The sequence below is a fragment of the Scyliorhinus torazame genome, chromosome 2 (assembly GCF_047496885.1).
Source record: "Scyliorhinus torazame isolate Kashiwa2021f chromosome 2, sScyTor2.1, whole genome shotgun sequence".
In the NCBI taxonomy this organism is placed as follows: Eukaryota; Metazoa; Chordata; class Chondrichthyes; order Carcharhiniformes; family Scyliorhinidae; genus Scyliorhinus; species Scyliorhinus torazame.
This window is the reverse complement of record NC_092708.1, coordinates 268,019,772-268,044,293: the sequence shown is the minus strand read 5'-3', so window position 1 is coordinate 268,044,293 and position 24,522 is coordinate 268,019,772. Positions and strand designations below refer to the sequence as shown.

Below are 24,522 nucleotides of genomic sequence, written 5' to 3'. Positions count from 1 at the left end.
TGCATGAAAATGCGACCAGCCGCTATGCCCAATTTCAGGCGACCGAATCGGCACGGAGGGGGTCCCAAGCGATCGAATCGGCAAGCCAGCTGCCCACGAGGCCGAACGCATCCAGGCAATCGAGTTTCTCCCGGCCCGCGGCCCGGACGAGGGCGGCCGTTTCGCGCGCTTTGTAAAAAAAATATATATTTTATTGAAAATTTTTGGTCAACCAACACAGTACATTGTGCATCCTTTACACAATATTATAACAACACAAATAACAATGACCTATTTTATGAACAGAAAATGAATAAATAATAAATAACAAAAATGAAAACTAACCCTAATTGGCAACTGCCTTATCACAAGTAACACTCTCCAAAAATATAATTTAACAGTCCAATATATAATTATCTGTAGCAACGACCTATACATATTATACAGTATATATTAACAACCCTGAGAGTCCTTCTGGTTCCTCCTCCCCACACCCCCCCCCCCCTCCCCCCCCCCACCCCCTCGATCCTGGGCTGCTGCTGCTGCCTTCTTTTTTCCATTCCATCTATCTTTCTGCGAGGTATTCGACGAACGGTTGCCACCGCCTGGTGAACCCTTGAGCCGACCCCCTTAGGACGAACTTAATCCGCTCTAGCTTTATAAACCCTGCCATGTCATTTATCCAGGTCTCCACCCCCCGGGGGCTTGGCTTCTTTCCACATTAGCAATATCCTACGCCGGGCTACTAGGGACGCAAAGGCCAAAACATCGGCCTCTCTCGCCTCCTGCACTCCCGGCTCTTGTGCAACCCCAAATATAGCCAACCCCAAGCTTGGTTCGACCCGGACCCCTACTACTTTGTCACCCCCATCCAAAACCCCTGTAGTGCCGGGCATGACCAAAACATATGGGTATGATTCGCTGGGCTTCTCGAGCACCTCGCACACCTATCCTCCACCCCAAAAAATTTACTGAGCCGTGCTCCAGTCATATGCGTCCTGTGTAATACCTTAAACTGAATCAGGCTTAGCCTGGCACACGAGGACGACGAGTTTACCCTGCTTAGGGCATCTGCCCACAGTCCCTCCTCGATCTCCTCCCCCAGCTCTTCTTCCCATTTCCCTTTTAGTTCATCTACCATAGTCTCCCCTTCGTCCCTCATTTCCCTATATATATCTGACACCTTACCATCCCCCACCCATGTCTTTGAGATCACTCTGTCCTGCACCTCTTCTGTCGGGAGCTGCGTGAATTCCCTCACCTGTTGCCTTCAAAAGCCCTCAGTTGCATATACCTGAATGCATTCCCTTGGGGCAACCCATATTTCTCGGGTCAGCGCTCCCAGACTCGCGAACTTCCCATCCACAAACAGATCTTTCAGTTGCGTTATTCCTGCTCTTTGCCACATTCCATATCCCCCATCCATTCCCCCCGGGGCAAACCTATGATTGTTTCTTATCGGGGACCCCCCCAAGGCTCCAGTGTTTCCCCTATGCCGTCTCCACTGTCCCCAAATCTTCAGTGTAGCCTCCACCACCGGGCCTGTGGTGTAGTTCCTCGGTGAGAACGGCAATGGGGCTGTCACCATAGCCTGTAGGCTAGTCCCCCTACAGGACGCCCTCTCTAATCTCTTCCACGCCGCTCCCTACTCCTCTCCCATCCACTTACTCACCATTGAAATATTAGCGGCCCAATAATACTCACTTAGGCTCGGTAATGCCAGCCCCCCCTATCCCTGCTACGCTGTAAGAATCCCTTCCTCACTCTCGGGGTTTTCCCGGCCCACACAAAACCCATGATGCTCTTTTCGATCCTTTTAAAAAAAGCCTTCGTGATCACCACCGGGAGGCACTGAAACACAAAGAGGAATCTCGGGAGGACCACCATCTTAACCGCCTGCACCCTCCCTGCCAGTGACAGGGATACCATATCCCATCTCTTGAAATCCTCCTCCATTTGTTCCACCAACCGTGTTAAATTTAACCTATGCAATGTGCCCCAATTCTTGGCTATCTGGATCCCCAGGTAACGAAAGTCCCTTGTTACCTTCCTCAACGGTAGGTCCTCTATTTCTCTACTCTGCTCCCCTGGATGCACCACAAACAACTCACTTTTCCCCATGTTCAATTTATACCCTGAAAAATCCCCAAACTCCCCAAGTATCCGCATTATTTCTGGCATCCCCTCCGCCGGGTCTGCCACATATAGTAACAAATCGTCCGCATACAAAGATACCCGGTGTTCTTCTCCTCCTCTCAGTACTCCCCTCCGCTTCTTGGAACCCCTCAACGCTATCGCCAGGGGCTCAATCGCCAGTGCAAACAATAATGGGGACAGAGGGCATCCCTGCCTTGTCCCTCTGTGGAGCCGAAAATATGCAGATCCCCGTCCATTCGTGACCACGCTCGCCATCGGGGCCCTATACAACAGCTGCACCCATCTAACATACCCCTCTCCAAAACCAAATCTCCTCAACACCTCCCACAAATAATCCCACTCCACTCTATCAAATGCTTTCTCGGCATCCATCGCCACTACTATCTCCGTTTCCCCCTCTGGTGGGGGCATCATCATTACCCCTAACAGCCTCCGTATATTCGTGTTCAGCTGTCTCCCCTTCACAAACCCAGTTTGGTCCTCGTGGACCACCCCCGGGACATATTCCTCTATTCTCATTGCCATTACCTTGGCCAGGATCTTGGCATCTACATTTAGGAGGGAAATAGGTCTATAGGACCCGCATTGTAGTGGGTCCTTTTCGTTCTTTAAGAGAAGCGATATCGTTGCTTCAGACATAGTCGGGGGCAGTTGTCCCCTTTCCTTTGCCTCATTAAAGGTCCTCGTCAATACCGGGGCGAGCAAGTCCGCATATTTTCTACAGAATTCGACTGGGAATCCATCCGGTCCCGGGGCCTTTCCCGCCTGCATGCTCCTAATTCCTTTCACCACTTCTTCTACCTCGATCTGTGCTCCCAGTCCCACCCTTTCCTGCTCTTCCACCTTGGGAAATTCCAGCCGATCCAAAAAGCCCATCATTCTCTCCCTCCCATCCGGGGGTTGAGCTTCATATAATTTTCTATAAAATGTCTTGAACACTCCATTCACTCTCTCCGCTCACCGCTCCATCTCTCCTTCCTCATCCCTCACTCCCCCTATTTCCCTCGCTGCACCCCTTTTCCTCAATTGGTGTGCCAGCAACCCCAGGTAACGAAAGTCCCTCTTCTCCCCATATTCGTACTGTACACCCTGTGCCTCCATTGTGCCTCTGCAGTGCCCGTAGTCAGCAAGTCAAATTCTACATGTCGCCTTTGCCTTTCCCTGTACAGTCCCTCCTCCGGTGCTTCCGCATATTGTCTGTCCACCCTCAAAAGTTCTTGCAGCAACCGCTCCCGTTCCTTACTCTCCTGCTTCCCTTTATGTACCCTTATTGATATCAGCTCCCCTCTAACCACCGCCTTCAGCGCCTCCCAGACCACTTCCACCTGGACCTCCCCATTATCATTGAGTTCCAAGTACTTTTCAATGCACCTCCTCACCCTTAGACACACCCCCTCATCTGCCATTAGTCCCATGTCCATTCTCCAGGGTGGGCGCCCTCCTGTTTCCTCCCCTATCTCCAAGTCTACCCAGTGTGGAGCGTGATCCGAAATGGCTATAGCCGTATACTCCGTTCCCCTCACCTTCGGGATCAACGCCCTTCCCAGCACAAAAAAGTCTATTCGCGAGTAGACTTTATGGACATAGGAGAAAAACGAGAACTCCTTACTCCTAGGTCTGCTAAATCTCCACGGGTCTACACCTCCCATCTGCTCCATAAAATCTTTAAGTACCTTGGCTGCTGCCGGCCTCCTTCCAGTCCTGGACTTCGACCTATCCAGCCCTGGTTCCAACACCGTATTAAAATCTCCCCCCATTATCAGCTTTCCCATCTCTAGGTCCGGAATGCGTCCTAGCATCCGCCTCATAAAATTGGCATCATCCCAGTTCGGGGCATATACGTTTACCAAAACCACCGTCTCCCCCTGTAGTTTGCCACTCACCATCACGTATCTGCCCCCGTTATCCGCCACTATAGTCTTTGCCTCGAACATTACCCGCTTCCCCACTAATACAGCCACCCCCCTGTTTTTCGCATCTAGCCCCGAATGGAACACCTGCCCCACCCATCCTTTGCGTAGCCTAACCTGGTCTATCAGTTTCAGGTGCATTTCCTGTAACATAACCACATCTGCCTTAAGTTTCTTAAGGTGTGCGAGTACCCGTGCCCTCTTTATCGGCCCGTTCAGCCCTCTCACGTTCCACGTGATCAGCCGGTTTGGGGGGCTTCCTACCCCCCCCCCCCTTGTCGATTAACCATCCCCTTTTTCCAGCTCCTCACCCGGTTCCCACGCAGCTGTATCTCCCCCAGGCGGTGCCCCCCCCGTCCATCCCCTCCCATACCAGCTCCCCCCTCTCCCCAGCAGCAGAAACCCAGTAATCCCCCCCTCCCACCCGCCCCCCCCCCCCGCTAGATCCCCCGCTAGCGTAATTACTCCCCCCATGTTGCTCCCAGAAGTCAGCAAACTCCAGCCGACCTCGGCTTGCCCCCGTGACCTCGGCTCGCACCGTGCGACGCCCCCTCCTTCCTGCTTCTCTATTCCCGCCATGATAATCATAGCGCGGGAACCAAGCCCGCGCTTCTCCCTTGGCCCCGCCCCCAATGGCCAACGCCCCATCTCCTCCACCTCCCCTCCTCACCACCTGTGGAAGAGAGAAAAGTTACCACATCGCAGGATTAGTACATAAAACTCCTCTTTCCCCCCTTTTTAACCCCCCTCTTCGCCCTCCACATTCGCCCCCCCACTTTGTTCAAACGTTCTTTTTAATAACCCGCTCATTCCAGATTTTCTTCCACAATAAAAGTCCACGCTTCATCCGCCGTCTCAAAGTAGTGGTGCCTTCCTCGATATGTGACCCACAGTCTTGCCGGTTGCAGCATTCCAAATTTTATCTTCTTTTTATGAAGCACCGCCTTGGCCCGATTAAAGCTCGCCCTCCTTCTCGCCACCTCCGCACTCCAGTCTTGATAAACGCGGATCACCGCGTTCTCCCATTTACTGCTCCGAGTTTTCTTTGCCCATCTAAGGACCATTTCTTTATCCTTAAAACGGAGGAATCTCACCACTATGGCTCTGGGAATTTCTCCTGCTCTCGGTCCTCGCGCCATCACTCGGTATGCTCCCTCCACCTCCAACAGACCCGCCAGGGCCTCCGCTCCCATTAACGAGTGCAGCATCGTGCTCACATATGCCCCGACGTCTGCTCCCTCCACACCTTCAGGAAGACCAAGAATCCTCAGGTTGTTCCTCCTTGCATTGTTCTCCAGTGCCTCCAACCTTTCCACACATCGTTTCTGATGTGCCTCATGCATCTCCGTCTTCACCACCGGGCCCTGTATGTCGTCCTCATTCTCGGCTGCCTTTGTCTTCACGACCCGAAGCTCCCGCTCCTGGGTCTTTTGTTCCTCCTTTAGCCCTTCGATCGCCTGTAGTATCGGGGCCAACAGCTCTTTCTTCATTTCCTTTTTGAGCTCTTCCACACAGCATTTCAAGAACTCTTGTTGTTCAGGGCCCCATGTTAAACTGCCACCTTCCGACGCCATCTTGGTTTTTGCTTGCCTTCCTTGCCGCTGTTCTAAAGGATCCACTGCAATCCGGCCACTTTCTCCTCCTTTTTTCATCCGTATCCAGGGGGGATTCCCTTCTGGTTCACCGCACAGTACTTTTAGCCGTCAAAATTGCCGTTGGGGCTCCTATCAAGAGCCCAAAAGTCCGTTTCACCGGGAGCTGCTGAAACGTGCGACTCAGCTGGTCATCGCCGCACCCAGAAGTCCTTTTCACGCGCTTTTTGAGGCTTCCTGCGTTTGTGCATCTCTCTCCAGACGGCACGTCTGACTTCCCGGATGCAGAGTTCAACGCACAGCTCCAATCGCTCCTCGCCCACAACCAGGAGGCATTCGAAGGCATGGGAACACTGCCATACACCTACCGAATTCGCCTCAAACCGGACGCCAACCCGGTCGTTCACGCACCTCGCAGGGTTCCTGCGCCACTTAAAGACCCGCCTCAAGCTGCAGCTGCAGGATCTCCAGGACCAAGGGGTCCTATCCAGGGTCACGGAGCCCACGCCATGGGTCAGCTCCATGGTGTGTGTCAAGAAGCCCTCTGGCGAGCTCCGCATCTGTATAGACCCCAAAGACCTCAATAATAACATTATGCGGGAACATTATCCCATACCCAAACGGGAGGAGATCACCAGTGAAATGGCCCAAGCGAAGATATTCACGAAACTGGATGCTTCTAAAGGATTTTGGCAGATCCAACTGGACCCGTCCAACCGAAAGCTATGTACCTTCAACACCCCTTTCGGCAGATTCTGCTACAACCGGATGCCATTTGGCATCATCTCGGCATCCGAGGTCTTCCACAGAATCATGGAGCAGATGATGGAAGGCATCGAAGGGGTGCGCGTATATGTGGACGATGTCATCATCTGGTCCACCACACCGCAGGAGCACATACATCGTCTCCAACACGTTTTTGCCCGCATACGGGAAAACGGCCTGCGCCTCACCCGAGCCAAGTGCGCCTTTGGCCAGACCGAATTGAAGTTCCTGGGGGACCACATCTCCCGGTCAGGGGTCCGTCCGGATGCAGACAAGGTGAGCGCCATCACAGCCATGCCGCAGCCGGCTGACAAGAAGGCTGTCCTACGCTTCCTTGGAATGGTCAACTTCCTCGGGAAATTCATTCCCAACCTTGCCTCCCACACAACGACTCTGCGCCACCTCATCAAAAAATCTACAGAGTTCCAGTGGCAACATACACACCAGCTGGAATGGGAGAAGCTCAAACACAAACTTGCCACGGCACCAGTGTTGGCGTTCTTCGACACGTCTCGTCCCACCAAAATCTCAACTGATGCCAGCCAATCCGGCATTGGAGCAGTGCTCCTGCAGAGGGATGACACGTCGTCATGGGCCCCGGTTGCCTATGCATCGCGGGCTATGACCCCCACAGAGCAGCGCTATGCGCAAATCGAAAAAGAATGCCTGGGCTTGCTAACCGGTTTAGACAAGTTCCACGATTACGTCTATGGTCTTCCATGGTTCACGGTCGAAACTGACCACCGCCCCCTGGTCAGCATAATAAACAAGGACCTGAACGAGATGACCCCTCGCCTCCAGCGCATCCTACTTAAACTCAGGAGGTACGACTTCCAACTGGTCTACACTCCAGGGAAGGACCTCATCGTGGCGGATGCCCTATCCAGAGCAGTGAGCACGCCACCAGATGCGGAGGGGGTCGTATGTCAGGTCGAGGCACAGGTGGCCTTGACAGCGGCAAATCTGCCGGCTGACGACTCCAGTCTGGCCCGCATCCGCCGAGAGACAGCGGCCGACCCCCTCTTACAGCGAGTGATGCGCCACATGACGGGAGGATGGCTCAAAGGGCAGTGCCCGCAGTTCTATAATGTACGAGACGACCTAGCCATCATTGATGGGATCCTTCTGAAGCTAGACAGGATTGTGATTCCGCACAGTATGCGCCAGCTGGTTCTCGATCAAATACACGAAGGCCACTTGGGGGTCGAGAAGTGCAGACGGAGGGCCCGAGAGGCGGTATACTGGCCGGGCATCAGTGACGATATTGCCAACATGGTGATCAACTGTACAACCTGCCAAAGGTTTCAGCCGGCGCAACCTCCTGAGACGCTTCTGCCCCATGAGCTGGTGACGTCCCCCTGGGCAAAGGTGGGTGTCGACCTATTTCATGCGCTTGGCATGGACTATGTTATCATAGTGGACTACTTCTCCAATTACCCAGAAGTCATACGCCTGCACGATTTCACGTCGTCTGCTGTCATCAGGGCCTGCAAAGACACCTTTGCTCGCCACGGCATTCCGATGACTGTCATGTCGGACAATGGGCCCTGTTTTGCCAGCCATGAATGGTCATCCTTTGCGGCCTCGTATGGCTTCACACACGTGACGTCCAGCCCTCTACATCCCCAGTCCAATGGAAAGGCGGACAAGGGCGTTCACATTGCCAAGCGGCTCCTCTGCAAGGCTGCTGCTGCCGGATCGGACTTCTACCTCGCCCTGCTGGCCTATCGCTCGGCCCCACTAGCCACGGGTCTCTCGCCAGCACAGCCGCTGATGGGTCGCGCCCTCAGAACCACTGTGCCTTCCATCCTGGCACCAACAATAGACCATGCTCCGGTACAGCATAAGATGCAACTGCAGCGCGATCGCCAGAAGAGATCGTACGACACAAGGGCAACTGATCTTCCCCCCCCTGGCCCCTGGAGACAACGTCCGCATTCACCTACCAGACAGTGGCTGGTCAGCACCTGCCGAAGTTCTCCGACGCGTGGCTCCCCGCTCGTTCCTGGTACGCATGCCGGATAGATCCATGCGTAGGCGCAATCGCCGAGCCCTTCGCCTACTTCCACGCTCGCAACGGAACCATACACAGACGCCGTGTCCTCCACTGGTTCCTGATAGCGACTTCGTGGAGCTGCCATAAGCCATGCCCCTTCTGTCGCCGCCCGTGGCCAGGCTCGCACCTCAGCCGGTGGTTCTCGATCCACCCTTGAGGCGGTCAACCCGAATTCGTCGCCCACCTAATAGACTGGACTTATGAGACTGTTCACACGTCAAATTTTAGCAACTACTGTATTGTAACATGTCACTGTTTTATCGTTCCAGGCCTCGTTTGATCGGTCCAAATTTCAACGTTCTTCTTCTTTTGTTATGGTACAACCTCGTTAGCATGCCACACCCGACATCGCCCCTTGTATATAGTTACGCCACATGTACATGCTGTAAATATCACGCACACACACCTTTAGCTGTACTCAGGACACATTTATATTTATAACCATGTAGGCACATAATCTTGTAAAAAAGGGGGATGTCATGATATTAAAACGCACATCACAACACACACATCATGATAGACAGACCAACAGACCAATTAGCACACATAACACGACAGCCAATCACAGACAAGAGCAGACACAGTATAAGACAAGAAACACGACACCTGCTGGCCAGTCCATCGGGAGACAGGACAAGGCCAGGACCTCATTGACAAGACACTCATACAGTCACCACGTGTTGAGTACCAAGTCAGATGTGTAAATAACTAGTTGGAATAAAACTGCGTTGTACCAATCGCAACCGTGTTGGTTCGTCTGTACCTCAGAGCACCCAACACACAGTTGGATCCTCGAAGGACTCTCTGTTAGGCGCACAGGCGTGCATGATCCTCCACCTCATTCAGCGGGTACACACTCTGTCACCAGAAGGCACGTCCGATTTCCCGGATGCAGACTTTAGGGCACAGCTCTACTCGCTCCTCGCCCACAACAAGGAGGTTTTCGAGGGCATGGGCACACTGCCCTACACTTACAGAATATGGCTCAAACCAGACGCCACCCCGGTCATTCACGCACCTCGTAGAGTCCCAGCACCGCCTCAAGCAGCAGCTGCAGGACCTGCAGGACCAAGGAGTGCTTTCCCCGGTCACGGAGCCTACGCCATGGGTCAGCTCCATGCGAGCTCCGGATCTGCATCGACCCGAAAGACCTGAACAACAACATCATGAGGGAACGCTACCCCATACCCAAACGGGAAGAAATCACGAGCGAAATAGCCCGGGCTAAAATTTTCACCAAGCTTGATGCCTCAAAGGGTTTTTGGTAGATTCAGCTGGATCAGTCCAGCAGGAAGCTGTGCACTTTCAACACTCCCTTTGGCAGATACTGCTACAATAGGATGCCATTTGGCATCATCTTGGCATCCGAGGTGTTTCATCGCATCATGGAACAGATGATGGAGGGCATCGAAGGGGTACGAGCCTATGTTGACGACGTCATCATCTGGTCCACCACACCATAGAACATGGAACATAGAACATAGAAAATACAGCACAGAACAGGCCCTTCGGCCCACGATGTTGTGCCGAACCTTTGTCCTAGATTAATCATAGATTATCATTGAATTTACAGTGCAGAAGGAGGCCATTTGCCCCTTTGAGTCTGCACCGGCTCTTGGAAAGAGCACCATACCCAAACTCAACACCTCCACCCAACACCAAGGGCAATTTGGACATTAAGGGCAATTTATCATTGGCCAATTCACCTAACCCGCACATCTTTGGACTGTGGGAGGAAACCGGAGCACCCGGAGGAAACCCACGCAGACACGGGGAGGACGTGCAGACTCCGCACAGACAATGACCCAAGCCGGAATCGAACCTGGGACCATGGAGCTGTGAAGCAATTGCGCTATCCACAATGCTACCGTGCTGCCCTTAAGAACAAATAAATCTACACTATATCATTTTACCGTCATCCATGTACCTATCCAATAGCTGCTTGAAGGTCCCTAATGTTTCCGACTCAACTACTTCCACAGGCAGTGCATTCCATGCCCCCACTACTCTCTGGGTAAAGAACCTACCTCTGATATCCCTCCTATATCTTCCACCTTTCACCTTAAATTTATGTCCCCTTGTAATGGTGTGTTCCACCCGGGGAAAAAGTCTCTGACTGTCTACTCTATCTATTCCCCTGATCATCTTATAAACCTCTATCAAGTCGCCCCTCATCCTTCTCCGCTCTAATGAGAAAAGGCCTAGCACCCTCAACCTTTCCTCGTAAGACCTACTCTCCATTCCAGGCAACATCCTGGTAAATCTTCTTTGCACCTTTTCCAAAGCTTCCACATCCTTCCTAAAATGAGGCGACCAGAACTGTACACAGTACTCCAAATGTGGCCTTACCAAAGTTTTGTACAGCTGCATCATCACCTCACGGCTCTTAAATTCAATCCCTCTGTTAATGAACGCGAGCACACCATAGGCCTTCTTCACAGCTCTATCCACTTGAGTGGCAACTTTCAAAGATGTATGAACATAGACCCCAAGATCTCTCTGCTCCTCCACATTGCCAAGAATTCTACCGTTAACCCTATATTCCGCATTCATATTTGTCCTTCTAAAATGGACAACCTCACACTTTTCAGGGTTAAACTCCATCTGCCACTTCTCAGCCCAGCTCTGCATCCTATCTATGTCTCTTTGCAGCCGACAACAGCCCTCCTTACTATCCACAACTCCACCAATCTTCGTATCGTCTGCAAATTTACTGACCCACCCTTCAACTCCCTCATCCAAGTCATTAATGAAAATCACAAACAGCAGAGGACCCAGAACTGATCCCTGCGGTACGCCACTGGTAACTGGGATCCAGGCTGAATATTTGCCATCCACCACCACTCTCTGACTTCTTTCGGTTAGCCAGTTCGTTATCCAACTGGCCAAATTTCCCACTATCCCATGCCTCCTTACTTTCTGCATAAGCCTACCATGGGGAACTTTATCAAATGCCTTACTAAAATCCATGTACACTACATCCACTGCTTTACCTTCATCCACATGCTTGGTCACCTCCTCAAAGAATTCAATAAGATTTGTAAGGCAAGACCTACCCCTCACAAATCCATGCTGACTATCCCTAATCAAGCAGTGTCTTTCCAGATGCTCAGAAATCCTATCCTTCAGTACCCTTTCCATTACTTTGCCTACCACCGAAGTAAGACTAACTGGCCTGTAATTCCCAGGGTTATCACTAGTTCCTTTTTTGAACAGGGGCACGACATTCGCCACTCTCCAATCCCCTGGTACCACCCCTGTTGACAGTGAGGACGAAAAGATAATTGCCAACGGCTCTGCAATTTCATCTCTTGCTTCCCATAGAATCCTTGGATATATCCCGTCAGGCCCGGGGGACTTGTCTATCCTCAAGTTTTTCAAAATGCCCAACACATCTTCCTTCCTAACAAGTATTTCCTCGAGCTTACCAATCTGTTTCACACTGTCCTCTCCAACAATATCGCCCCTCTCATTTGTAAATACAGAAGAAAAATACTCATTCAAGACCTCTCCTATCTCTTCAGACTCAATACACAATCTCCCGCTACTGTCCTTGATCGGACCTACCCTCGCTCTAGTCATTCTCATATTTCTCACATATGTGTAAAAGGCCTTGGGGATTTCCTTGATCCTACCCGCCAAAGATTGTTCATGCCCTCTCTTAGCTCTCCTAATCCCTTTCTTCAGTTCCCTCCTGGCTATCTTGTATCCCTCCAATGCCCTGTCTGAACCTTGTTTCCTCAGCCTTACATAAGTCACCTTTTTCCTCTTAACAAGACATCCAACCTCCCTTGTCAACCATGGTTCCCTCACTCGACCATCTCTTCCCTGCCTGACAGGGACATACATATCAAGGACACGTAGCACCTGTTCCTTGAACAAGTTCCACATTTCACTTGTGTCCTTCCCTGCCAGCCTATGTTCCCAACTTATGCACTTCAATTCTTGTCTGACAACATCGTATTTACCCTTCCCCCAATTGTAAACCTTGCCCTGTTGCACGTACCTATCCCTCTCCATTACTAAAGTGAAAGTCACAGAATTGTGGTCACTATCTCCAAAATGCTCCCCCACTAACAAATCTATCACTTGCCCTGGTTCATTACCCAGTGCTAAATCCAATATTGCCCCTCCTCTGGTCGGACAATCTACATACTGTGTTAGAAAAGCTTCCTGGACACACTGCACAAACACCACCCCATCCAAACTATTTGATCTAAAGAGTTTCCACTCAATATTTGGGAAGTTAAAGTCGCCCATGACTACTACCCTATGACTTCTGCACCTTTCCAAAATCTGTTTCCCAATCTGTTCCTCCACATCTCTGTTACTATTGGGGGGCCTATAGAGCACATCAGTCATCTCCAGCGTGTCTTTGCTTGGATACGAGATCACGGCCTGCGCCTCAACCGAGCCAAGTGCTCTTTTGGCCAAACTGAGCTAAAGTTTCTGAGGGACCACATATCCCGGTCAGGGGTGCGTCCGGATGCCGACAAAGTGGCAGCTATTGCAGTCATGCCGCAGCCGGCAGACAAAAAGGCAGTGTTATGCTTCCTCAGGATGGTCAACTTCCTGGGGAAGTTTATTCCCAACCTTGCCTCGCACACAACGGCTCTTCGCCACCTGGTCAAGAAGACTACGGAATTCCAGTGGCTGCCCGCACACAAGAAGGAATGGGAGGACCTCAAGATCAAGCTCACCACCGCCCCGGTATTGGCGTTCTTCGACACCACTCGGGACACAAAGATCTCGACTGATGCCAGCCAGTCCGGCATTGGGGCGGTACTCTTGCAACGGGATCATGGGCCCCGGTCGCCTATGCCTCGCGGGCCATGACCCCCACAGAACAGCGCTATGTGCAGATTGAAAAGGAGTGCCTGGGTTTGTTGACCGGCATCGACAAATTCCACGATTATGTGTATGGTCTTCTGCAGTTCACTGTGGAGACCGACCATTGCCCCCTGGTCGGCATCATTCAGAAGGACCTCAACGATATGACCCCTCGCCTCCAGCGCATTCTGCTCAAGCTCCGGAGGTACGACTTCCAACTTGTCTACACCCCGGGAAAGGACCTCATCATCACGGATGCCCTGTCCAGAGCAGTGAACACACCGCCCGAATCGGAGGGGTTCATTTGTCAGGTCGACGCACAAGTAGCCTTCACATCGGCCAATCTGCTGGCTACTGATGCACATCTGGCCCACATTCGACGTGAGACTGTGGCTGACCCCTTTCTACAATGTGTGATGCGCCACATGACGGAAGGGTGGCTCAAGGGGCAGTGCCCACAATTCTACAATGTCCGGGACGACTTGGCCGTCATTGATGGTGTCCTCCTAAAGCTGGACCGGATTGTGATCCCACACAGCATGCACAGGCTGGTCCTCGAACAACTGCACGAAGGCCATCTCGGGGTTGAAAAGTGCAGGCGGAGGGCCCGAGAAGCTGTGTACTGGCCGGGCATCAGCGACGACATCGCCAACATGGTGCTCAACTGCCCCACCTGCCAAAGGTTTCAGCCGGCGCAACCCCCTGAGACACTTCAGCCCCATGAGTTGGTAATGTCCCCCTGGGCAAAGGTGGGTGTGGACCTCTTTCATGCGCTCGGCAGGGACTACATCATTATAATTGACTATTTTTCAAATTATCCGGAGGTCATACGCCTGCACGACATGACATCATCAGCTGTCATCAGAGCATGCAAGGAAACCTTCGCTCGCCATGGCATTCCGCTCACCGTCATGTCTGACAACGGGCCCTGTTTTGCGAGCCAAGAGTGGTCTTCTTTTGCCGCTTCGTCGGCTTCACACACGTGACGTCCGGCCCTTTGCATCCCCAGTCGAATGGCAAGGCGGAAAAGGGCGTCCATATCGTGAAGCGGCTCCTCTGCAAGGCTGCTGATTCCGGATCTGACTTCTGTTTAGCCCTGCTGGCCTATCGCTCGGCCCCACTGTCCACAGGCCTCTCATCAGCCCAGCTGTTGATGGGTCGCACCCTCAGGACCACTGTGCCGTCCATTCATGTTCCTAAACCCGACCATGCTCCAGTACGGCAAAGGATGCGACAGCAGCGTGCTCAGCAGAAGGTGGCACATAACGCTCGGGCAACTGATCTTCCTGCCCTGGCGCCTGGAGACAACGTCCGCATACACCTACCGGAGGGTGGCTGGTCGGCAACCGCCGAGGTTCTCCGCCGCGTGGCTCCCCACTCATTCCTGGTTCACCTGCCTGATGAGCAGGCATGGCTCACCTGCCATTCGACGGCGTAATCGACGGGCCCTTCGGCTGCTTCCGCGCTCGCTACGTGATCATGCGCTGGTGCCACGCCTTCCTGTTGTCCCTGATGTCGACTTCGTTGAGCTTCCTGCCACTCTGCCTATTCCTCTCTCGCCCGTGGCCAGGCCCATTCCTCAGCCGGTGGATCCTGACCCACCCTTGAGGTGGTCAACCCGAATTTGTCGCCCACCTAATAGACTGGACTTATGAGCCTGTTTGCACATTGGACTCACTGAATTGTTGTGCAACAATGTTAACGTGTTTCTTTCTTGTCGTTCCAGGAGTTCTCTTTCGATGTTTGATGATTGCACTTGTTTTGTTTGTGGTACAACCTCGTTGCTCTGTTGCACTTGACACCTTCCTATGTATATAGTTTAGCCTCATGTACATGTTGTAAATATTGCACACACATACTCAGATGCACTCAGTACACACAATATTTATTACCATGCAGGCACATATCCTTGTGAAAAGGGGGATGTCATGATATCCATATTAACATATGGTGCAATCACACACACACACTGATGGACAGGTAGTTGGACCAACCAACACACACACAACATCGCAGCCAATCACCAGTGAGCGCGCACGCACTATAAAACAGGGAACACCACAGTTCCCGCTCATTCTACCAGGAGATAGCTCAGAGCACAGAGCTCACAGCGTGCCACTCAGACATACACCATGTGCTGAGTGCCTCACTAAGATAGTGCCAGGGCTGGGTCCACAGGTTAGCTGGTGAAGGACGAACCACAGCCAGAAGTTAATAGTTATTATTGTACAGAATAATAAAATAGAGTTGTACCATCTACAACCGTGTTGGTTCGTTTGTATAGCGGAACACTCAACACGACAGGGATGTTTGCTGATGATGATTGCACAATGTTCAGCACCATTCGCGAATCCTCAGACACTAAAGCAGTCTGTGTCCAAATACAGCAAGACCTGGACAATGTCAGCCCAAGCCAAAACAAGTGACAAGTAACATTTGTGCCACACAAATGCCAGGCAATGACCATCTCCAACAAGAGACAATTAGCCATTGCCACTTCATATTGAATGGCATTACCATTCCTCCACTATCAATATCCATTGATCAAAAACTGAACTGGACTAACTACATAAATATTGTAGCTACAAGAGCAGGCTAGAGGCTAGGATGACTGCAATGAGTAACTCACGTCCTGACTTTCCAAAACCTGCCCACCATCTACAAGGCACAAATCAGGAGTGTGATGGAATACACTCCACTTGCCTGGATGAGTGCAACTCCATCAACACTCAAGAAGCTCGACACCATCCAGGACAAAGCAGCCCACTTGATTGCTCCCCCTTCCACAGACATTCAATTCCTCTACCACCAACGAACAATCGCAGCCATGTACCATTGACAAAATGCACTGCAAAAATTCACCAAGGTTCCTCAGGCAGCACCTTCCAAACCCACAACCTCTACCATCTAGAAGGACAAGGTTGGCAGATACCTGGAACACCACCACCTGGAAGTTCCCCTCCAAGTCACTCAGCATCCTAACTTGGAAATATGTTGCAGCTCTTACACTGTTGCTGGGTCAAAATCTTGGACTTCCCTCACTCATAGTATTGTGAGTGTACCTACACCTCAGGGACTGCAGCGATTCAAGAAGGCTGCTCACCATCACTTTCTGAAGGGCAACTAGGGATGGGCATTAAATGTTGGCCTAGCCAGCAGCACGCACATCCCGTAAATGAATTAAAAAAAATAAGGAATGTCCCATATGCCTCACAAAACGACAGGCATAACTTGATGGCCCATGTGGGTATCCATTGCCACACCCTTTATTGGGAGGAAGTGGGACAAGTTAAAGGAGAAATTGTTCAAAGAGAGAACAGGTTCAGGCAGGCAAAGGAGGGTGGTGTTGGATGGGGGCTGTTTGGACCTCTGTTCAGGGAAGAAGCAGAGAGCCCTCAGACCGTCCTGGTGGGGGATGGAGGTGTAGGGGGATTGGACATCCACAGTGCATAGGAGATGCTAGGGCCAGGAAACTGGAAATTGTTAAAATGGCATAGGGGTATCAGAGGAATCACAAAGGTCGATGGGAAGAGACAGGACAAGGGGAAAGAGAATAGTGTCAAGATAGGTAGAAATGAGTTCAGTGGAGCAGGAACAGGCTGAAATGATAGGTCTACCAGGATAGCCCCGATTGGGGCTTTTAGAAAAGAGGTACAAGGGAACTGTGCGGGTTTGGGGACTCTTGAGGATGGAAACTGTAGAGGGAAGATCTCCAGAGGAGATCAGGTCAGTGACAGTTCTGGAAACAATAGCTTGATGTTCGGTGAAAGGGTGAGGGAAATGTAGGATGAATTGGCACTCAGCCTCTGCAAGGTAGAGGTTGGTGTGCCGGAGGATTGGCCACGCCAAAATTACCCCTTCATTGGAAATAAATAATTGGGTACTTTACATTTATTTTAAAAAAGGTTTGATAATAAAGTCAGGGTTGGACCTGAGAGAACAGAGCACAACAAGTTCAGAGGATACAGTCTGGCATGGGTGAGAGGAGTAGCCATTGTTACGCCAACAGTTCTCAATGAAAAGATCAAGAGCAGGTAAGAGGCCAGAGGGAAGGATCCAGGTCGGGGAGAATACTGGAAGGTGGAAAGAGTATGGGCAGTGCCCCTGCAATTTCCACTCAATATCCTTGGATGCATCTCGTCCCGCCCCGATACCTTGTCGACTTTCAGTACCAACTGTCTATTCAACATGTCCTGTTGAGCACCTACGTTCTTGGTACGGCAGCGCAGTGGTTAGCACTGCTGCCTCACAGCGCAGGAGACCCCGGTTGAATTCCGACCTTGGGTGATTGTGTGGAGGTTACACGTTCTCACCGTGTTTGCGTGGGTTTCCTCCCACAGTCCGAAGATGTGAAGGTTAAGTGGATTGGTCACGCTAAATTGCCCCTTAAAGTGTCCAACAAAGTGGGGTTATGGGAATAGGGTGGGGTATTGGGACTGGGTAGGGTGCCCTTTCAGAGGGTCAGTGCAGGCTCGATGGGCCAAATGGCCTCCTCCTGCACTGTATGGATCCTATGGTTCTAAAGACAGATACAATGTATTAATTCTATGGAAGCAGCTGAAAGGATCCGTTGAACAGAGGGAGTACATACGGTAGCACGTGGCACTGAGTGTGGATCTTTGGATGCGGCGAGAACAGCAGTCCAAGGAATGATCTATGTCACAGAAAGTCCTTTAATCCTGGGTGGATTCGAACATGAAGGATGCAACTTCAGTTGGACTTCACGTGGGTAAGTCGGAAACAGAGACAGTTGCTGAGGAAGGAAATATGTTTGTGAAAGCAAGTTACAGCTTTCTGGAGTTAACGTTGAGTTCAACAACATCGGACCATGAACTCTGTCCTCAATTTTGATAATCATATATTTTTCCCTAACCCCCTCCCCCCACAGAGCCAGTCTGTAACTTGTTCTTATGTTTTGCTTTCAGACAATCCTTACCTTTGCTCAGCAATTGACACACACTGCTTTCTGATCTTTATGCCAGTATTAGTGCCTGGCTCTGCCTTTAACATCCTGAAAGACATGCTGTTAGGGAATTTGGACATTCTGAATTCTCCAGTACCTGAACAGGTGCCGGAATGTGGCGACTAGGGGCTTTTCACAGTAGCTTCATTAGAGTGTTAACGCAAGCCTACTTGTGAGAGTAAAGATTATTATTATTTTTATTATTATCACTCCCTTTGTTTTGTGTCCTTGACAGCTTTGTTAAATCTCTCCTGAGCTCCCACCTATCCTGACCTGCCATTTTGCTCCACCTACCTCACCCCCTCTCTTCAACAGTCTAAAATCACACAGGACTCAAAACATTAACCCTATTTCACTCTCCACAGATGCTGCCAGACTTGCTGGGCGGGATTCTCCGACCCCCTGGCGGGTTGGCGAATCGCCGGGGGGCTGCGTGAATCCCGCCCCCGCCGGCCGCCGAATCCTCCGGCACCGAAAATTCGGCGGGGGCGGGAATCGCGCCGGTCGGCGCCCCCCCCCCCCCCGGTGATTCTCTGGCCCGCGATGGGCCAAAGTCCCGCTGCTGTCATGCCAGTCCCGCTGGCGTGAATCAAACTACCTACCTTACCGGCTCAAGGTGAGGCTTGGCCCCTAAAGGTGTGGAGAAATCCGCACCTTTGGGGCGGCCCGACGCCGGAGTGGTTCCCGCCACGCCATCCCGCTGGTACCCCCCACCCCACCGGGTAGGGGAGAATCCCGACTGCTGAATTTATTGAGCATTTTCTGTTTTTATTTCAGAATTCCAGCATCTGCAGTATTTTGCTTTTATGATATTGGTTAGTTTTAGCATACCATTGGATCCTGTGAACTATAGGATCCAGTATTCTCGCAGATCTTGTACAATAGCAGATACAGTGTGCTAACAGTTCCATTTTTCTAGCTGATCCAATATGCTAGCATTTCCAGTATACTGGTGGATCCAGTGTGCTAATGAACCCAGTATACTAGTTGATTTGGTGTATCAGTGAATCCAGTGCATTAGTGAAACTAGTGTGCTAGTGGATCCTGTAAAGGATAGATCCGGTGTGATACCCGTTCCAGAGAGCTAGCTGATCCAGCACACTTATAAAGCTGATGTATTCAATATTGTAACAGATTCAGTATATGAGCGAATTCAGTTCGCGGTGGATCAAATGTACTAGTGGATTCGGTATACTAACACATCTAATGATGTGGAGATGCCGGCGTTGGACTGGGGTGAGCACAGTAAGAAGTCTTACAACACCAGGTTAAAGTCCAACAGGTTTGTTTCGATGTCACTAGCTTTCGGAGCGCTGCTCCTTCCTCAGGTGAATGAAGAGGTATGTTCCAGAAACATATATATAGACAAATTCAAAGATGCCAAACAATGCTTGGAATGCGACCATTAGCAGGTGATTAAATCTTTACAGATCCAGAGATGGGGTAACCCCAGGTTAAAGAGGTGTGAATTGTACCAAGCCAGGACAGTTGGTAGGATTTCGCAGGCCAGATGGTGGGGGATGAATGTAATGCAACATGAATCCCAGGTCCCGGTTGAGGCCGCACTCATGTGTGCGGAACTTGGCTATAAGTTTCTGCTCGGCGATTCTGCGTTGCCGCGTGTCCTGACATCTAATGAAGTTAGTGCTTCCAGTATACGAGTAGAACCAGTGTATTAATGGACCCAGTGTATTAGTTGATCCAGTATACTGGTGGATCCACTTTATTGGCAGGTCTAGAATATTATTGGATCCACTATCCCAACATATCCAGTGTACTAGTAGATCTTGCAGACTTGCAAATCCTGAGTATTGGCAGATCTGTTTTAATAGTGGATCCATTGTACTGGCGGATATGAAGAGATTCACAAAAACACACAAATAGGGGCAGGAGTAGACTATATGCCCCGTTGATCCTACTCCACCATTCAATACAATCATTTGCTGATCTTAGACTGCAACTCCACTTTTCCACCCATTCCCCGTATCCCATGATTCCTTGAGAGTAAAAATCTGTCCATCTCAGCTTTAATATATTTAATAATGGAGCATCCACAACCCTCTGGAGTAAAGAATTCCAAAGATTCACCACCTTCTGAGTAAAGAAATTTCTCCTCTTCTCAGTCCTAAATGCTTGTCCTTAGCCCGAGACTGTGCCCGTGTTTATGATTGCCCAGCCAGCAGACACCACCCCATCAGTCTCTGCTCTGACAAGTGTTTCAATGAGATAACCTCTCACTCCTCTAAACTCCAGAGAATATAGGCCTCATTTACTCAACCTGTCATCAAAGGACAGCCCTTTCATTGCAGGGAACGATCTTGTCAACCTTGGCTGCACTGCCTCCATTGTAAGTGTAGCCTCCCTTTGAGATGGAGACCAAAATTGCACATGGTATTCCAGGCGTGAGCTCAACACCGGCCTGTAAAATTATAACATTTTTATACTTTAGCTCCAATACCCTTGCAATAAATGCCAATATGCCACTTGCCATCTTAAAAGCTTGCTGTACCTATTCGATCCTGTGTGCTTGCAGCTCGACATGCTAATGGTCCCAGCAACCAGCAGAACCAGTATATTAAAGAATCCAATGTACCAGATGATCCACATACTAGTATACATACATACTATATCCATTGAATCCTTACAGTGCAGAAGGAGGCCATTCAGCCCATAGGGTCTGCACTGACCCTCTGAAAGAGCTCACTAACTTGGCCCACTCCCTCGTCCGATCCCTGTAACCCCGCTTAACCTGCACATTTATTTTCCATTTGTGGATACTAAGGGGCAATTTATCATGGCCAATCCACCTAACCTGCACATCTTTGGACTATGGGAGGAAACCGGAGCACCCGGAAGAAACCCACGCAGACACGGGGAGAAAATGCAAACTCCAACACAGACAGTAACCCGATGCCGGAATTGAATCCAGGTCCCTGGCGCTGTGAGGCAGCAATTATACTTCAACACCTTGTATTCGAGCAAATACTATGTGATAGCTGACAGTATAATTGCAGTTCCATTATATTAGTAGCTCCAGCATACAATGGACCCAGTGTACAAGCAGTTTCAGTATTCTAGTGGAGGGTTCAAAGTGACAGTAGGAAACTGGTAGAAAGCAGCAGAGCAAAGGTTACTGAGAACATGGAGCAGAGCAGATGGGGACCAGCTCAGCCTCAAATGGAATAATCTCACACGAGGAGCAGAAAATGAGTAGCAGACCAGGTATTGAGGATGTTGGAGAAGAGAGTGTCTCTCTTTAAGCATAGGGAGTTGGATGGGGCAGTGCTGGATTGCTAGTCAATGCTCATAACTGACTGCCCACCCCCCCCTGCCAACCCCTCACCCCCACGAGCCCTTTGCTAATGAGCTGTCCCCTGCTGACTTGATAAACTCTGCTGGAGTTAGTGTTGAAGGGCACCAGCAGAAGAGGTGGTGAGACTAACATGGCCTGTGATCGGGGTGTAGAAGGGGGCCTTTTCTTTGTCACTGGATGAGCGTTTTTGTTGAAGGTTCCAGCTGAACCAGTGTTTGCATCTTTTCCAAAGGTAAACAACCAGGCCAGGCAGAATGGAGAAATAATTCAGAATGGTGTTGCAAAGCCGAGGCGAACAATGGTAGCGATCAACCAGCAAAAGGAGACCGAAGTTGTCTTAGCATCAAGATCAGTCCTTGACCCGATGAGAGGGATCGTCACCCTGCAACAGCCCAGCCCGAGAGGCTCTCATCTGCACAGACACAGCTCTCCACAGTTCAGCCCAGCTCAGCAGCAGCGACCTCAAATTAGTCCCCCTGGAGGAGGCCGTAGAGTTACACATGAGGAATTCAGGAGTGCCATGGCAACAGTGGTTAACCAGAGTGATCCCAGAAACCACCTGGAGGCCCTCAGTAAAATCGGGGAGGGCTCCACAGGCATTGTGTGTGTTGCAACTGAGAAGCACACAGGCCGGAGGGTGGCAGTGAAAAGGATGGACCTGAGGACACAGCAGCGGAGGGAGCTCCTCTTCAATGAGGTAAGGGGGGGAGGTTCCTGCTTCCTGGGAATACTCTGCCAATGTCCACCTTACATTTACAGACACTGAGCATGTTATTCACTGGGAATAGGCAAATAGAACTGAGGAATACCAGTAGATTAGAGATACAGTGAGGAGGTGATGGGTAGATTAGAGGGGGACTGGCAGGTTAGAGATACAGAGAGTGGGGATTGGGGGGGTTAGAGATACAGAGAGTGGGGATTGGGGGGTTAGAGATACAGAGAGTGGGGATTGGGGGGTTAGAGATACAGAGAGTGGGGATTGGGGTGTTAGAGATACAGAGAGTGGGGATTGGGGGGGGGGGTTAGAGATACAGAGAGTGGGGATTGGGGGATTAGAGATACAGAGAGTGGGCATTGGGGGGGGGGTTAGAGATACAGAGAGTGGGGATTGGGGGGTTAGAGATACAGAGAGTGGGGATTGGCAGGTTAGAGATACAGAGAGTGGGGATTGGCAGGTGAGAGATACAGAGAGTGGGGATTGGGGGGTTAGAGATACAGAGAGTGGGGATTGGGGGGTTAGAGATACAGAGAATGGGGATTAGAGATACAGAGAGTGGGGATTGGGGGGTTATAGATACAGAGAGTGGGGATTGGGGGATTAGAGATACAGAGAGTGGGGATTGGGGGGGGGGTTAGAGATACAGAGAGTGGGGATTGGGGGGTTAGAGATACAGAGAGTGGGGATTGGCAGGTTAGAGATACAGAGAGTGGGGATTGGGGGGTTAGAGATACAGAGAGTGGGGTTTGGGGGGGTTAGAGATACAGAGAGTGGGGATTGGGGGGGTTAGAGATACAGAGAGTGGGGATTGGGGGGTTAGAGACACAGAGAGTGGGGATTGGGGGGTTAGAGATACAGAGAGTGGGGATTGGCAGGTTAGAGATACAGAGAGTGGGGATTGGCAGGTTAGAGATACAGAGAGTGTGGATTGGGGGGTTAGAGATACAGAGAGTGGGAATTGGGGGGTTAGAGATAGAGAGAGTGGGGATTGGGGGGTTAGAGATACAGAGAGTGGGGATTGGGGGGTTAGAGATACAGAGAGTGGGGATTGGGGGTTAGAGACACAGAGAGTGGGAATTGAGGGGTTAGAGATACAGTGAATGGGGATTGGCAGGTTAGAGATACAGAGAGTGGAGATTGGGGGGTTAGAGATATAGAGAGTGGGGATTGGCAGGTTAGAGATACAGAGAATGGGGATTGGGGAGTTAGAGATACAGAGAGTAGAGATTGGTGGGTTAGAGATACAGAGAGAGGGGATTGGGGGGTTAGAGATACAGAGAGTGGGGATTGGCAGGTTAGAGATATAGAGAGTAGAGATTGGTGGGTTAGAGATGTAGAGTGTGGGGATTGGCAGGTTAGAGATACCGAGTGGGGATTGGGGGGTTAGAGATACAGAGAGTGGGGATTGGCAGGTTAGAGATACAGAGATTGGGGATTCGCAGGTTAGAGATACTAAGAGAGTGGGGATTGGGGGGTTAGAGATACAGAGAGCGGGGATTGGTGGGTTAGTGATATAGAGAGTGGGGATTGGGGGGTTAGATGTACAGAGAGTGGGGTTTGGCAGGTTAGAGATACAGAGAGTGGGGATTGGGGGGTTAGAGATACAGAGAGTGGGTTTGGTGGGTTAGAGACACATAGAGTGGGGATTGCTGGGTTAGAGATATAAGTGAGTAGAGATTGGTGGGTTAGAGATACAGAGAGTGGGGATTGGCAGGTTAGAGATATAGTGAGTGGGGATTGGTGGGTTACAAATACAGAGAGAGGGGATCGGGGGGTTAGAGATACAGAGTGGGGATTGGGGGGTTAGAGATATAGAGAGTGGGGATTGGCAGGTTAGAGATACAGAGAATGGGGATTGGGGAGTTAGAGATACAGAGAGTGGGGATTGGGGGGTTAGAGATACAGAGAGTAGGGATTGGCCGGGTAGAAATATAGAGAGTAGAGATTGGTGGGTTAGAGATATAGAGAGTGGGGATTGGTGGGTTAGAGATACAGAGAGTGGGGATTGGCAGGTTAGAGATATAGTGAGTGGGGATTGGTGGGTTACAAATACAGAGAGTGGGGATCGTGGGGTTAGAGATACAGAGAGTGGGGATTGGGGGATTAGAGATACAGAGAGTGGGGATTGGGGGGTTAGAGATATAGAGAGTGGGGATTGGCAGGTTAGAGATACAGAGAATGGGGATTGGGGAGTTAGAGATACATAGAGTGGGGATTGGCAGGTTAGAGATATAGAGAG

At 50.8% G+C, this 24,522-nt stretch overlaps 1 protein-coding gene across 2 annotated transcripts in view; it reads left to right on the top strand.

The window, feature by feature from the left end:
• Window positions 1–24,522, top strand: part of LOC140398364 (serine/threonine-protein kinase PAK 4-like) — a 127,018-nt gene that overhangs the window by 61,610 nt on the left and 40,886 nt on the right. For both annotated transcript variants that reach the window (XM_072486986.1, XM_072486978.1), the window contains one exon: window positions 21,798–22,262. In XM_072486986.1, coding sequence (XP_072343087.1) covers window positions 21,798–22,262 — 465 coding nt within the window. The remainder of the gene's footprint in view (window positions 1–21,797; window positions 22,263–24,522) is intronic.